Genomic DNA, 16,686 nt, shown 5'->3' on the forward strand with positions numbered 1-16,686 from the left:
TTATGTCACTTGGGCCTGGAAATCACCTGAGAGGCAGAGGTTTGCTTAGAAGCAGGAGAATCACTAACTTTGGACTAGAAACAAACAAAAAAGTCAAAATCATTCAGTCTAATAATTTAAGACAGAAAAAAGGAGACCTAGACAGTGAGGTGGCTTCCTGAAGGTCACCTGTCTGAAGAGAGGCAGTGGCAGAGCCAGAGGCGGTGGCCGGGCCTCAGTTCCAGTCCGCTGCTGGCAGCTCTGCCCGCCTGGCTGAGGCCCGGGGAAGCACGTGAACCAGAGAGGCGGGAAGCGCAAAGCATCTTTGGGGGTAAACAGAGAAGCAAAGCTACCGAAGGTGGTTTGTTTGGAAGAAAGCGCCACCGAAGTTTGAGAAAGTGGGTGATTTGAAACCCTCCTAGGACTTGGGCTACAGCCTGAAGGCAATGGGAATCCAGGAGCACACCTGAGGAAGGGACGAGTAAAAATGGGACTGAGGGATGTTAATCTGGTTGTGGTGGGGTTGATGCATTTGAGGAGGGATATTTTAAGGCAGAGAGGCCAGTGAGGACAAGATAGGGAAGGCGTGTGCTAGAAATCCTGCGGTTTTATGTCTTACTTCCTAATGCTGCATGTATGAGAGAGAGAGAGAGAGAGAGAGAGAGAGAGAGAGAGAGAGAGAGAGAGAGAGAGTGTGTGTGTGTGTGTGTGTGTGTGTGTGTGTGTGTGTGTGTGTATGTGTGTGAGAAAGAGAGAGAGAGGTCTCAGCCTGATGCTGACCTGGAGCTCAGACTTGTCAGGACTTGACTAGGGAAAAGGTTGGGCTGCCATCCAGAAGCACGACCTCTAAACTTCAGTAATTTCCAGCAGGTCTATTTCCATCTTCCCTTGCCCACCTGCGGGCCGCAGATGAAATCGGTCTGCTTCAACCCAGGCACTTACGTACAAAGAGGCCTATTGATGATACATTGTGAACAAAGAAGAAAGTGGCACCGACAGCTCAACAGGCCCTCGCACCCAGCCCAGAGCGGAATTCCTCCCATCCCGACAACTGGAGCAGATTCTGTGCTCCTGGCTCCTCCTGCACCAGAGCCAGCTCACAATTCTCTATCCTTCCTGTCGCAGGAGAGCTGGCGGACACTCAGGGCATCCTCAGAACAGGCCGGTGGTGTCCCACCAGCTGCAGACCGTGCTCGGGGCGACCTTGGGTACCGGTTACCCCAGCTCGACCCTATAGAGGCAGGCAGCTCCTGGCCGGACACTCCTCAGGTCCCTTAGTGAGAGTGGAGGCTGCTCTCTCATTGGCTTCTCTCTCCCCAGTAGTCAGTCTGAGGAGTGGGTTCTATTTATGAATGGCATCACTGTTTCTAGGTTTCTTAGGACAGCAATTTAACAAATCAGTATTTTTTTAAATTGAAGTGTTGATTTACAATATTGTGTTAGTTTCAGGTGTACAGCAAAGTGATTCAGTTATACATACATATCTATCTTTTTTCAGATCGTTTTCCCTTATAGGTTATTACAAAATATTGAATATAGTTCCCAATCAGTATATTTTTTGAACAACTGTTACATTAAACAAGCACAACTCATGGGAAGTAATTATAAAGAAACTTAAGTTTTCTCTCTTGTTAAGCCTTTGAATTCGGTAGGGCTGCTGCGTCTACTGCACCTGAATAAAAATTCAGGCAGGCCCTGTGACTTCCTTGATCTTTCTTAGGAGGCTGTATTCACCTTAAGCCTGAATATAGACACAACTCAGTGTCTAAAATGTTCATATAATCATTAAAATTCCAAATATGATGTAAAATTAGGGCTTTTCCCCTCTCCTTCAGCCCAGGCCGAACACTCACAGTCGACAACACGTCTGTCTCTCCTCTTCCATCCTTTTAACTGTGGTTTTTGATGCTTACAGTGTTGGAGTGGGAACAAGCAGGAAAGTCCCCCTTGACTGGTGCAGGGGTGGGAATCTGGCGTTGGTGTTTTCTGGGCTTGCAGGTGTTTAAAGCTGACTTTTGTGGATACTTTATATCCCCTCCTTAGTTCAGGCTGCTATAGCAAAATACCATAGACTGGGTGGTTTATAAAAACAGAATTTTATTTCTCACAGTTCTGGAGGTTGTAGTCTGAGATCTGGTGGCCAGCATGGGTGGGCTCTAGTGAGAGCTCTCTTCTGGCTTGCGGAATGCTGAACAGTCTCATTGTATCCTCACGTGGCAGGAAGAGAGCAAGATAGCTCTTTGGCCTCTTCTTCTACAGACACTAAATCCCATTCAGAAGAGCTCCACCCTCATGACTAATTACCGCCCAGAGGTCCCACCTCCTAACACCATCACGTTGGGGTTAGGATTTCTACATATGAATTTTGGGGGGACACAGACATGCAGCCCATAACATATGCAGTCCTTTAGCCTGGGTGATGTACTTTCCTCAGGCTCATCGTTTACTCCCTCCTCCATCCCTAGGAATCCGGTCATACCTCCAGCTTGTCCTGGCTGAGTTCTCTTTGCCCCTCTAGGCTGTCCTCTTGGATAGGATCTTTGACTATCCTAGGCAGCCCTCTCTCTCTCCCACTCACAGCTCTCACCTTTGTCCCAACAACTCGGCTTGCGGGATCTCAGTTCCCCGAGCAGGGATTGAACCCAGACCACGTCAGTGAAAGCGCCGAATCCTAACCACCAGACCACAGGGAAACTCCCCTGGTTTCTCAGTCTGGACACCTCTGAGATAGGGGGTGGAGTGGAACTCATAACACAGCTTTCTCCAAAGAAATTCTCATCTAAAATCTTACTCTCAACTCTTTTGCCACTTACTTTGCAAATCCTGGTGTAGCGCTTCACTTTGGAATTTGGTATTTATTGTGATTCAGCGGAAGCTTCTATTTTAATATCTGCTTTCATTTGATTTAGGATACATCTTGAACAAAAATGCTTCTATTACCTGAATGCTGAGTGTTGATATGACATTTACCTCTATTTTTTAGCATAACATACTGTCTACCATTTGGATGTATTTTCGACACCCTGCCTTTATAGATCCAAATCTGGATTGTAGTGAGAGAGGAGGCTCTAATTAAAAAGAAAGAGAGGCAGCATTTCAAGTAAACTCTGTAAGGCCGTGGGGGCATCCTTGTGTGGTATTCTAACTCCGGAGGGGAGTTGCTGTCCCTCCCTGCTTTCCAGCATCTGCAGGGTGTGGTGTGAGGTTGTGGAGCAGTGACAAGGGCAGACTTCTTCAACGGCAGACTGGGGCATCGCTGGGGACTCCCTGCAGGAAGAGGCAAGAGTCAAAGAAATTGGGAAACTTGGGCAATACATGACCTTGAGCAATTTACTTCTCTGAGCCTTGGTTCCCACATCTGTAGAATGAGAGCAGGAATCCCTATGTTCCTCGCAGCTGAGAGCCTATGAAGTGCTTTCTAATATGAGAAATGGGTCATGAGGGTCAGGAAGAGGGACTGGTCAGTAGACACACTATTTAGTCCCCCATCTTGGACTGTGTGGACCTTGACATCAGGGTCCGTGTCATGTTGTTCTTCTACTGTCCCAATGTGAGTACAGTTTATTGGATGGAATGATGGTGCTGTTGGCCTGTGTCTCTTTGGAACGTTTGTGGTGTGGATTTACTTTGCGGAGTGGCCTATTTATTTCACACGTGCTCTCCATCAGCCTTAACCCGCAGAAAGTGAGCGAAGGACCAGTGCTTCTTCAACTTCATCACATCCCAGAAAACCCAAGCCAAAGCTCTTTAGCGATTTATGTGATTACTTCGGTTCATTTTCCAAGGGATTGAACCCAGTTCTCTTTGCTTCTACTTTTGCTGTGATGCCAATTCTCATTTCTAAAAGAGTTTTCTTGCTTTCTTCCTGATTCTTTCAATAAAGTTGATTTCATCTTCACTCGTCTCTGGGCTTTTGGTGTACCCTGTGAACCATTTTCACTCGCTCAGACAGGGATGTGGAGGAAGCCAGACCAGGAAACCCAACCACCTCCAGCTAATGCCTTTCTTTTTGTGATTACTACAATTGTTGCCTAGTGGAACAGGGAGCCGTTAGCTGGGTTTTCGCCCCCCTCTATTAGTATTACCCTGTAATTTAATCCCAATTAGACTCTCAGAAACATAGCCATAGGAAACAAATAGGCAAAGGAGGTAGATGGCCGAAAGTAACAGCAGTCAGGGCTTTTCATCAGACACGCTGTTTTCCGAAGGTGCTGGGCCAAGGAAGAGCGAGGTCGGAGCTTGGAACAAAGTAACTGGGTAAATGATTAAAAGGACTTGAGTTTTACTTTCTGGCCTTGAGGTTGGGGTCTGTGAACATTGATCTCATGGGCTGGGCTGAGCCAATTGGTTTAATAGCAGTAGGGACTGAAAGAGGTCTTGAGAGGTGACTCCCTGTCTGCTTCACCTTCTCTCCTTGGGATCTATGGGAGGAAGGTCTCAGAGGAGGTTTTTTTTTTTTTTATCTCACCTGGTTTCCTCCCTTGGGTCCCTAAGCAAATCCTTATGTTTATATTGGAATCAACCTCCTTTCCGAGGGACTCACCGAGGCCCAGACCTGGAGATGACCATTCCCGTTGACTATGTTTCCTACTGGAAAGTGTAGATGCAGGCAGTGTATACAGCTAGGGATGGAAGTGGAGGATTGTGAGGTAGAGATGTCCTTGGGAGGAGGAGTGTCCTTAGATCCTTACAAGGGACTGTTGTCCTACTCAAGCTTCAGAATCCTAGGTTGCAGTATAGAAGGGAGGAGTCCCAGCATTCGAGGGCCCAAATGACAAGGAAACGATTATATCCCTCTCCTCCACGGGACTGATCCAAGAAGAGCCAAGTGTGAAAGTTCAGCCCAGCCTGGTCCTTCTTCATTCTTCAGTAACAACAGCCACTTTAGGCCAAAGTCAAGTTGTTAAGGGCAGAGATGGTTGAGAGAGCTGTGGGGATGCGGCACGCAGGAGGCGGAGATTGGAGCAGGGCAGGGCGAGCGAGAAGCCGTGAGCCCAAGCAGCTGTAAGCAAAATCACGACACACTCTGGAAGCCTTCTACTTCCCTTTACTCTCTCTACTTCTCTTCTTCCCAATCAGGAGCCAGTCCTCCTATAAATCCACTCATGTATTTAATTACTGAGCACCCTCAAGGGTATTAGGAGAAGTTTCTGGTATTCCAGAAGGTTCTGGAAGCCCAAGGCTCCTTTCCTCCAACCAGAAGACAAGACCTAGGTGCATGGGAAGAAGGACTTCTCCCTTCTTCTGACTCTCTTGGCATCAAATTCTTCACTTCTTATGGTAACCTTGTGATCCTATGTTGGGGGTTTCCAGGACAGTTCCAGTTTTAAACATTTTATCCTATTGTCCTCATAAGTACCTGTGAGGCCACATGCCCTGAATTTGTTTTGGAAAAAAACTGTGAGTACAATCTTAGCTCAGAGTATTTCCTGTCCAGCTAAATCTATATAAACCTTGCCCTTCCCTGGCACCTAGGCATAGTGGCATTTGGAAGATTTGCTGGAATCCCAGCTAAGGAAAATTTAGCTTGTGGTTTGGTGTAGGAGCAAAGGATAGGTGATCTGCTGTACTTTGAAGCTTGATTCTGAAGGCCCCAAAACTTACGCAAAAACCCATCTTCATAATGAAAGTGATTCAAACTTGCTTTTACCTTTAAGTCTCATATGTGGCTATGTGGCTTCAGCTTTTCAGAATTTTCTTTTCCACTAATTCCCCGATAAAAATCCGTTTAAGAGGGAACAGAATCTTTTGCTCTATAATGAGAAATGAGAGTTAACTGGCCTCTTCCACCTGGGGCACTGTTTTTCACACTAAAGGTCTCAATCCACTGTTGGGTCATGAAATCAATTTATCAAGAGAACATATCAGAATACATTACACTTGATTTGGATAAGTATTGTTTCATGAAACTTTTGTGTCTCCTGTTTTATCTACCTATATGTATGTGTGTCTTGGGTCACTATGTAAAATGTATTTTTTTTTTCCTGTGGGTCACAGGAATAAAAAGTTCAAGACTACCCTCCTAGGAGAGGTCACAGAGCTCACACTGAGACTGAAACTGCTAAGGCAGACCCTCCCCCAGAGCTGGTTCCTTAGGGAAGGAGAAAGAGTAGGCTGCAGGGGGTGGGGGTGGGGGAGGGGGGGATGGAGCCTGACCAAGGGCGTGAGGACAAAGTGCAGAAAGGAGGAAGGAGCCTGAGTAGAAGCCCACTTCCTATCCCCTCCACCACGGCAGCCACAACGCACTGAGGGCCAACAGCACACCAGGCACTCTGCTGAGTACCTTAAATGAGTTATCCCTTTCGAGTCTCACCACACTTCATAAGGAAGAAGAGTACTATTATTACTGTCCCATTTTATAGATGGGGAAGCTACGGCTTGTCAACTACAAATTGGCATTTTCCACTGACACTTGCCATCTCCCTCTACAAGGATTAAATCATGTGCTGCTGCAGCTGCTGACTTTCAACACCCCCTGAAAGGAGTTCGGGTGGAGAGCAGAAATGAGGCGCTCTGTGCTCTGGGAAAAACTGGCAGAACAGGTCTTCAGATAGATATTTTCAGGAGCTAATTTTATGAGCCCAATTCTTATATCTCCTCATATCTAGAAAAGCTAAAATCCTTCATGGTGACGTCTAAAATCCTTCATGGTGACGTCTGCTCCTCCTGAGTAGCACTAACCCACAAGAGATTAGCAGAAACCTTCTGTAAAAAAATATATGCTCGACTGCATGTACTCCCCCTTTACCAAAATCACATATATACTGAGCTTCTCCCCTGCCTCTGTGGAGCGATTTCTCAGAGCTATCTGGGATGCTGTCTCCCGGGTTGCAGTCCTCATTTTGCCCCAAATAAAACTTACCTCACGGGCTTCCCTGGTAGCGCAGTGGTTAAGAATCCGCCTGCCAATGCAGGGGACACGGGTTTGAGCCCTGGTCCGGAAAGATCCCACATGCCGTGGAGCAACTAAGCCCGCGCGCCACGACTACTGAGCCTGCACTCTAGAGTCTGCGAGCCACAGCTACTAAGCCCGCGTGCTGCAACTACTGAAGTCCGTGCACCTTAGAGCCTGCGCTCCGCAACAAGAGAAGCCACCGCAATGAGAAGGCCACAGACTGCAACGAAGAGTAGGCCCCGCTCGCCACAACTAGAGAAAGCCTGCCCTCAGCAATGAAGACCCAACACAGCCAAACATAAGTAAATAAAATAAATAAATTTATTTTTTAAAAAAACCTTGCAACTCTCATGTTATGCATTTTTTTTTAAGTCTACAGGCTCAAGAGGTTAAATAAGCTGCCTGAGGTCACACAGCTTGTAGTTGCAGACAACTTGGTCTCACACTCAGGCGTGCCTGGTTTTTCAGCTCATGCTCTCATGCAGCCACAGTAAGGAGTTCCCCTTTGGCCTAAGAACAGGATTTGGTGTTGGCCCAGTATCAATGATCTACGTAGGCCAGCCATGGGCCTTGCCCCTGGGTGCAGGGCAGGCAGGGCCAGGAAGCAAAGGGGTCCAGGTTTCGGAGCCCAGGGCCAAAGCTGGTGGCTGCAAGGGTGGCAGCCCTCCCCCAGCCCTGTTCCTGCTTGATGTAGGCTGCAGCTTTGCCATCGCAGAATATGCAGCTAATTATAACCAAACAATGAGCAGTCACAGCCTGCTGGTGGTTTAGCTCTCATTAGAGACCTGGCAGGCTTTTCCTCAGGACTTCCCTGCCTCTTGAAGGCAGTGGCAGGAGCTCTGGGCTCCAGCTCCCTCCCCGCTTTCTGCTCCCTTCTCTTTGAGCTAGGTGAGCTAGGTCGGTCTAATTCGGTGAGTGTTTCCTTAGCTTCTGAGGCGTGCAGGCTGTGTTCAGTGCTGCAGGGTGGGTATCTGAAGCAGAACTTTGTCCCTGCCTTCAGTGAGCTCACCATTCTCCCAGCAGTCTATTGATCAGAATCAAAAAAACCAGACCCATTTGAGCCTGGCAGAGAGCAGAGAGGTTTTGGACAGCTTTGTGTCCTCGGCTGCTTCCCTCTGAGGCCCTTTCTTGGGCATGGTGAGAATTTATTTCTGACCTTTAATAATGTGGGGTACAAAAGCGCTTGCTCTGCATAAATGATCTCGAATGGTGTTCATTTTTACAGGATGTCACAGGGAGAGGAACTCTTTCCAAATCTTGGGACATGTAAACCTGGGCCAACAAGAGAGACGCATAAAGTCACTATAAACCTTGGAACCCAGGAGAGTTTCTCAAATGCCTTTTTTTTTTTTTTGGCTGCTTGCATAGCTTGCAGGATCCTAGCTCCCCGACCGCGGATTGAACCCCAGTCCTTGGCAGTGAGGAGTCCTAACCACCAGGGAATTCCCTCAAATGCCTATTTTAAGGGCTTTGGGAAGGGTATCAGGAAATAGCCTCAGATTGTAGAGAATCTGCTTCTGAGAAAAGGTACACTGGTTACTGTTCCTGGGCCAAACTTCAGAGTCCTTCAGGTTTATCTTTTGCCTCTTCAGCCCTCTTCACCCTTCCTGACATCTAACTTCCTTCAAGTGTACTCTGGGGACCATTCTTCCTGCTTCCATATTAGGGCTTCCTTATCTGCTATCAACCAATCACATTAAGGTCTTAGTTGAAAATCCGTCAAGATGGTATCCCTCCAGGAACCATCATAAACATGAGGGATACTTGGTCTGGATCACTGAGGAATCCCTAATGCCTCCCTGGCAGAATGCCTGCTCAGAGGAGTAGAACATGGTCCATAGCTGCAGGGTGAATGAGTGAGAAGCTGGGAGGCACAAGAAAGGGCATCTGGTCTTCATTTTCCAGGTGAAGGCCTAAGGCCCAGAGGTAGAGTGACAAACTGTCTCAGTTTGCCCAGGAATGAGGGATTTCCATGACATGGGACTTTCAGTTTTAAAACCAGACAGGTGGATCACCCTATAAGGAGTGGTGATGAGTAAACCCATGTGGACAAAGTAGGAAGGAAAGAGGACTTGGTCAGATTTTGTTCAGCAGAAAGATGGGAAGCATCTTTCCAGAGGCCTGCAGGAAGGCAACTCTTAAAAGAAGAAATAGATATGGCCAATAAACACATTTAAACAGTTTGAAATTACTGGTAATATCAAAATACAAACTAAAGCAATTTTCACCTATTTGTCAAAGATTTAAAAATATATAGGGAATTCCCTGGCGGTCCAGTGGTTAGGACTCTGCGCTTTCACTGTGGAGGGCTCGGGTTCAATTCCTGGTCGGGGAACTAAGATCCTGCAAGCTGCGCAGCGCGGCCAAAAAAACCCCACACACTCACACACACTCACACACACACACACACACACACACACTCACACACACACACTCACTCACACACACACTCTCACACACACTCACACTCACACTCACACACACACACACTGAGAAGCCAAGACTCATTCACTGTTGGTGGAAATATAAACTGTTTCATTCGTTCTGGAGGGCAATTTGTTAAAAAATGTTTTTAAGATATCCATGCCCTTAGACCAAGTAATTGCATTCCTTAGAATCTGGTCTTAAGGAAATAATTAGAGATATGATCAAGGTTTGAGTACTTATTTGTTCATGACAGCTTCATAACAAAGTCAGGTTGAAGACAACCTAAAATTTCTCCTTGAGATGCCAAATGAAAAAAACAAATTCTTTTTGATTTTTATTTATTTATATTTTAATATTTATTTATTTGGTTGCTTCGGGTCTTAGTTGTGGCAGGTGGGCTCCTCAGTGGCGACTCACCAGCTCCTTAGTTGCAGCATGCATGTGGGATCTAGCTTCCGGACCAGGGATTGAACCCGGGCCCCCTGCATGGGGAGCGTGTAGTCTTAACCACTGCGACGCCAGGGAAGTCCCTCCTTTTTATTTTTAAGCAAAGCAATTCAACTCTCCTTTCGTTCTGCCCTCTACTTTCAGATTATGCCTAAAAGCCTACATTTTAGACTCAAACAATTCCTTCCAAAGAGGAATTTTGCCATTGGCCCTTTAAATATTGTTTCCAGCCACTCTTGGCTTTCACTGGTCACATAGTCTATCCCAGAACGTTTTCAGTTCTAAATAACAGAAACCAACTCATAGTGTCTCAAGAAGGAGAAGAAAAGAATGGTAGCAGATATCGTTAGATGTGGGGGACCCAGGCAAAACTGACCAATGGAGCCTCAGGGAGGGTTCACTTAAGACCTTCTGAGATCGGCTCTTTCTCTCATTTAACATGAGTCTGAGTTCCTCACCCTGGCCCTTACTAGCTGTGTGACCATAAGCAAGTTACTTAACCTCTCTGTACCTCAGTGGCTTCATCTATAACAAGGAATTATTAATACCTTATATAGCACTTATTATGAGGCAGGCTGTGGTATAATAAAATATATTTGGTCTTTGTCCTTGGTTCTGGCACAGAGCTCCTAAAACTCATGGAATTTCTGGAGTGATAGTAGTGTCTTTTGTTATCCATAATGAGCTCTTTTGGACCACACCAGAGTTTATGCTAATAAGATGACTCAGGGTGAAGCCCCTAGATAGCTTCAGGATGGAGGAGGTTGGCCGCAAGAAAGACCTAACAGGTAAATTTAGAGGATGGGAACTTTCAGTCCCATCCCCCAATTTCTGGAGAAAGAGGAGGTCCCAAGACTGTTCAAGATAAAAACTCTTGAACAGCAAGATTCGAAGAGCTTCTGGGTTGGTGAATAATACATGCACACGCAGGAAGGGTGAGGCATCCCAACTCCACAGGACAGAGGTTCTTGCATCAGGACCCTTCCTGACCTACCCTGTGTACCTCTTCATCCAGCTGTTCATTTGTGTTCTTTACTCAATAAGTGTAAGTACAGTGTTATCCTGAGTTCTGTGAGTCACTCTAGCATCCGTACACTTGGCATCATTCCTGCACCCTTCAATGCCTATTAGATGATCTACCTTTCCATTAATTAATCTCCTCCCACCTCAGTCACCTACTTCTGTCATCTTATCCTAGATCTTGTCACCAGCACCAACTGTGCCAAGTCCAAAAAATCTTCATTTCAAGCCACTCTCTCTGGCCACTACCTCATACCTGTTCAATTTGTTTCCCGCTCCGAGATTCTTCCACCCCTTCAGTGACCTCTCTTCCATTCAGTGATTCTCTAGTTCATTCATTCATCCCTCTAGACCATCAGTTCTCTCCCTTCTCAGCTTAGAGTTCATGGTCCATCACAAGAAACTCACTTGCATATATCTTTGTCCTTTGTAATGACATTAAAATACGTCTGCAAGTTCTTTGACACTTGTGTTAGTCTTCTTGGGCTGCCATAACAAAATATCATAGAGTGAGTGGCTTAAACAACAGAAATTAATTTATTCACTAGTTTGGAGGCTAGAAGTCTAAGATCAAAGTTCTGGTCAATTCAGTTTCTGGTAAGGGCTCTCTTCTCGGCTTGAAGAAGCAGCGAGCTGAGTCTCTTCTTTTTTCTAATCACTAAGAAGATGTTAAATCTTTTTTTTTTCATTGTTAATTTAGTTCTAAATATATTTCTTTTTAAAAAAATTTTTATTTTATACTGGAGTATAGTTGATTAACAATGTTGTGTTAGTTTCAGGTGTACAGCAGAGTGATTCAGTTATACGTATATGTGTATCTACTCTTTTTCAAATTCTTTTCCCATTTAGGTTATTATAGAGTATTGAGCAGCTGTGTCTCTTCTTATAAAGACATAATCCTATCAGATCACAGTCCCATCTTCATGATCTCATATAACCTTAATAACTTCCTTCAAGGCCCCATCTCCTAATATAGCTATACTGGAAGTTTAAAGCTTCAACACATAAATTTTGGGGGGACACAAATATTCAGTTCATAACAACACCTCTCCCTTCATAAGGTGGAGTCTAATTCCCCTCCCCTTGAACATGGGCTGAACTTGGTGACTTGCTTCTAACAAATAGAATGTGGCCAAGCAATCCATTGTGACCTGAGTCTAGGTCAGAAAAAGATAGCTTCATCTTAGTTCTCCCTCTTGGATTGCTATCTCTGTGAGAAGTCGTATGTCACGTTGTGAGGACGCACGAACACCCTGTGCAGAGGCTCACATGAAGAGGAACTGAATCCGTTTGCCAACAACCACCTCTGGTTTGCCAGTCACGTACGTGAGCCATGGTGGAAGCAGAGTCTCCAGCCCCAGTCAAGCTTTCAGATGACCGTCGCCCTGGTAACATTTTGACTGCATCCTCATGACAGACCCCAGAACTGCCCAGCCATGCTGCTTCCAAATTCTAAGTTCTATCTCTCAAAAACTGTGAGATAATAAATGTCTATGTTTTAAGCCACTAAGTGTTGGGAACATTTTTTTAACAGCAATTGATAACTAATACAACCACCTTGACCTTCTTCCCTCCCAACCTGTGGGCCTAGCAAAGCCCCAACACTAGTCAAATCTAACTTTCATCTATCCCACGCTTGTACTCCAGCTGCCGAAAGTGGCTGGAGGAAAACACATGACTGTGCTGAAAGGTCTCCCTTTAAAATCATGGCCTTTAACCTCAGGAGGACCATATTGTTGCCCAGCAATCCTACAATCTCTCCCCAGGCAAGTCACTCTCCTACTTTTTGTGATAACTGTATCACACTCCTCCCTTCCCAGGCCTTCACACAACTTTCCTTCCTTTCACTTTCAGCCAATGATAGCATTTTTTTTCCCCACTGAGAAAATAGAAGAAATCAGAAAAAAACAAAACAAAACCTTACCATCCCACCACCAAAAATACCAACCTCCAGTATCCAGGTCCTTTTACTCTGCCTCCATCCTCTTATGATGAATGGACCATCCATGCATCTATCTGAGGCCAGGTCCCCCCCCCCCCCCCCCCCCCCCCCGTTGTGTACTGGATCCCTTCCCTTCCTGCTTATTCAAAGGTATCACTCCAGCAATTATCTGCTCTCTCATATGCATTGTCAAATTTTCTCTCTCTAGTGCACCATATCCATTAGCATACTAAATGGGATATAACTCTCATCTTTAAAAAAAGAATCCTAGACCCTACTTTCCCCTCCAGTTACCTCACCATTTGCCTGCTAATCATTCAGAGCAAAATTTAAAAACATTATCTGGACTGTTTCTATTTCCTCACCTCCTATTCTTTGTCACACACCCTCCAATCAGGCTTGTGTCCCTATCAATGCAGTAAAACCACATTTATCAAGGGACTTCCATGATGACAGATTCAATGGTCAATTCTCCATTCTTATTTGACCCATCCGCAACAGTTTAAGTCGTCTGGTCACTCACTTCTTGAAACAATTTCTCAGTTGCTTCCAAACACCTGAGTTTTCCGATCTTCCTCCTACGTCACCAGCTGTTCCTTTTCCATGTTCTTTCCTGGATTCACTTTTTCCCCCTTTCACAAGCTCTAAGATTGGAGTGTCCCTGGGCTCAGTTCTTGTCTATCCTCACCCCTCCTCTCTTTCCTGCCCTGTTCTCTTCTCTGCTCAGTCCTTCCTCCTGGGTGTCTTATCTAGCCCATGGCTTTCAGCACCATCCATAATGCTGCAGACTCCCTGTTTATATCTCTAATCCAGAGCCTCTCCCCTGAGCCCAGGATGAATAAAGGCAACGTGTGTCTTCAACTTCCTCCCCTTTTGCCATGTTTCTCCCCACCTCTGTGGTTCCACTTTCTTCTCATATTCAGTTTATTCCTACTCCAGGGTAACTGGTAGGATTAAAGCATTAACTAGTGTTCAGCAGTGCCTTGCACATAATGGAAATATTCTTCAAATGTAACTCAATGTCTCCCTTCAGGGCAATATTTTTTCCTTTAGAATTATTTTATTAAATCATAAATGTACAACAGCTTCTTAACTCTACACACGCACTTAAATTTTTTTAAAGGAAAAACGTTACGTCTTATTACACCAGCTTTTCAAAACTTTGAGAAAAATCTTAAAAAAGGTTTCACATGTCACTTGAAACTTACAAATTTAACATTATCAACGAAGGAATGCTTCTACACTCTTACAAAGACCACTAGAAAGAAACAACAATTAAAAAAGCTAAGAAACTGTCTCAAAGGCATTTTTGTTTTTTACAATCCTTCCTCCACAGTAAGGTAATGTTATTAAATAATGTTAAATAATTAAACATTATTAAATTAAATAATGTTATTAAATAAATTAAATTCACAAAATGGCTCTCTGCATCTGCTCTGGTGTCTTCTGCCGTATCACTGCATATTTAGGCATGACTGAGATAAGAGTTTCCTTAACATTGTTATTTCGATAACCTGAAGCTGTTCTGTTACCTCTGGGCTCTCATCCTCTCCCATTTATACAGTGAAGCCCATGGTAAATAGGAAGATCAATATCGTCTTCTCCCTCCATACCCCCCACTTCCTCCACCTGGACCATAGTTTCCTCCACCTGGACCATAGTTTCCTTCACCATACGGTCCTCCCATGTTTCTGCTACCACCAAAGTGTCCACTCTTCATTGGACCATAGTTAGAAGGTTGCTGGTTATAATTTCCAAAATCATTATAATTTCCACTTCCATAATTTCCTCCTCCATACTTGTCATAACCACCTCTGCAGCCCCCACCCTGGTTGCCATATCCAGGTCCTCCACCACCATATCTTCCTCTTCCTCCTCCATAACCAGGGCTACCTCCAAAATTGCCACCTCCAGGTCCTCCTCCATACCCATTATAGCCAACTCCAAATCCACGACCACTTCCATATCCATCAGATCCTCCTCTGAAGTTACTTCCTGGTCCTGGTCCAAAATTTCCACCACCACCACGAGAATCTCCAAAACCAAAGTTGCCTCCTCTTCCACTTCTAGAACTTTGGACTTCCTGCATTTCTTGTCTAGATAAAGCCTTCTTTACTTTTGCATTATGACCATTGATAGGATGGTATTTCTGCAACACAAGCTTATCCACAGGATCATGGTCATCAAAAGTAACAAACCCAAAGCCTCTTTTCTTTCCAGACTGCCTATCGGTAATTATCTCAACGGCATAAATTTTTCCATATTCCTCAAAGTAATCTCTAAGATGATGTTCCTCAGTATCTTCTTTAATTCCACATACAAACAGCTTCTTCACAGTGACATGAGCCCCTGGCTTTCCAGATTCCTCTCTTGCAACAGCACGTTTTGGCTCAACCACTTTCCCATCAATTGAATGAGGTCTTGCAGCCATGGCGGCATCAACCTCAGCCATGGATGAAAAAGTTACAAAACCAAATCCTCTTGATCTTTTGCTTGCAGGATCCCTCATTACCACACAATCTGTAAGTTTTCCCCACTGCTTGTAGTAGTTCCTCAAACTTTCTTCTGTAGTTTCAAAGCTCAAGCTACCAATAAAGAGTTTACGGAATTGTTCCTCTTCTCTCTCCATCGCGGACTCAGTCGCTTCAGCCCGATTTCCCGCAGCCGAGCGAGATGAGATCTCCGCGGACGCACACGAACCGGACTCGTCCTGGCGCTGTAGTGAGAACTGCCGCTGGTCGAGAATCGACACCGCTAGGAGCACCTCCACTCTGGACCCGGCGCTGCTGCTGCTGCCGCTAGAGCCGCTGCCGCCGCTTTTCTAGAACCTTCCCCCGACTAACGCCTCCTCCCCTACGTCAGGCCGTTGCGTAAACGGCTTAACCGCAGCCAATGGCGGGAACGCTCTACGACCTCCTTGCGCCAAGTACGTGCCCCTCCCCCTTGCGGCCAGTCCAGGGCAATATTTACATTTGGCCTAAAGGCGAAGTTATACCTCTTTACTGATGAAATTTCAGATACGGGCAGACGTGGTTTCATCCTAATCAGGCCTGGGATGGAAATGGGGGATGTGTGTGGATTTTTTGGAGTGAGAGGCTTTTTCAGAGTAGCTCAGATCATGTTGATCCCTGACTCAGTCTTTCTGTGATATGTACTTGGCATTCTTCTATCTCTTTTGGTCTTGTTGTGGTCAGGATAAGGTAAACTGGCTGGGGAGTGCAGCAAAGTTCCACCTGAATTTCAGTGGTTCCTGTCTGGTTAGGGTAGTCCCATAGTTAGATCACGATAGTGACAAGCTGTGGATTCATTTTCCACTGAGCTTTTCAGAGAGACACTGTTCTTCAGCCACTGACTAAATCCTTAACTTGGCCAAAAATGGTAGATATTCCAGACCAAAGATGCAAGTTAGACCTTGACATTTGGCTGAATTATTGTTGAAAGTTTTACATGTCAGAACCTCCATAAATAAGAATGTAATGCTTCCTCCCTCCCCTCTCCACTTCTCAACGATAAGGTGAGACTCCAGGAGGTAACGAGTCTGTGAAAGTCAGGGGCACTGAATCAGTCCACATCCTGTCACTCCAGGCAGTGAGGATAGCTGGATGAAGGAGCTGTTTACAGGGTTCAGACAAGCGACAAGGGTGAGGATGCCAGGGAAGGTGGTAACGAGTCCCAGGGACCAACAGCTACAGGGACTCGCTACTGCCTCCAGGCTGAAGGGGAAAGTGGGAGTAGTGACCAGAGCCCAGGGGCAGCTGCAGCTAGGAGAGGGCCTGGGATGGGAGTCAAAGCCAGTCATCAGCCCAGCAGCGGGGGATCTGGCAGAATAAACATCCCAACCTCCTGCTTCCCATCTCTTGTCAATGCCTCCCATTGGCCAAACCCAACCAGGAGCCAGACAGCCAGGGAGCCTCTAGGTATAGACCACACAGGTCGGCCTCCTGGGTCTCAGAGCAGGGTCGAGAAGGCTGGAGAG

The 16,686-nt window shown here is 45.7% G+C and overlaps 1 protein-coding gene across 2 annotated transcripts; it reads right to left on the minus strand.

Moving 5' to 3' along the window:
- Positions 1-14,298: 14,298 nt before the first annotated feature.
- On the minus strand, positions 14,299-15,377 carry LOC101327435 (heterogeneous nuclear ribonucleoproteins A2/B1-like). 2 transcript variants are annotated; one of them, XM_073798435.1, is made up of 2 exons: positions 14,619-15,377; positions 14,299-14,498 (listed from the first exon to the last, which is right to left on the minus strand). In XM_073798435.1, the coding sequence occupies exons 1-2, from the start codon at positions 15,337-15,339 to the stop codon at positions 14,299-14,301; spliced, it is 921 nt and encodes a 306-aa protein (XP_073654536.1). In that variant the 5' UTR covers positions 15,340-15,377. The 2 variants fall into 2 exon arrangements, with proteins under 2 accessions (XP_073654536.1, XP_033702426.1); XM_033846535.2 differs by having other exon boundaries at positions 14,299-15,377.
- Positions 15,378-16,686: the final 1,309 nt, after the last annotated feature.

Source organism: Tursiops truncatus, chromosome 20, assembly GCF_011762595.2.
Source record: "Tursiops truncatus isolate mTurTru1 chromosome 20, mTurTru1.mat.Y, whole genome shotgun sequence".
NCBI classification, from domain to species: Eukaryota; Metazoa; Chordata; class Mammalia; order Artiodactyla; family Delphinidae; genus Tursiops; species Tursiops truncatus.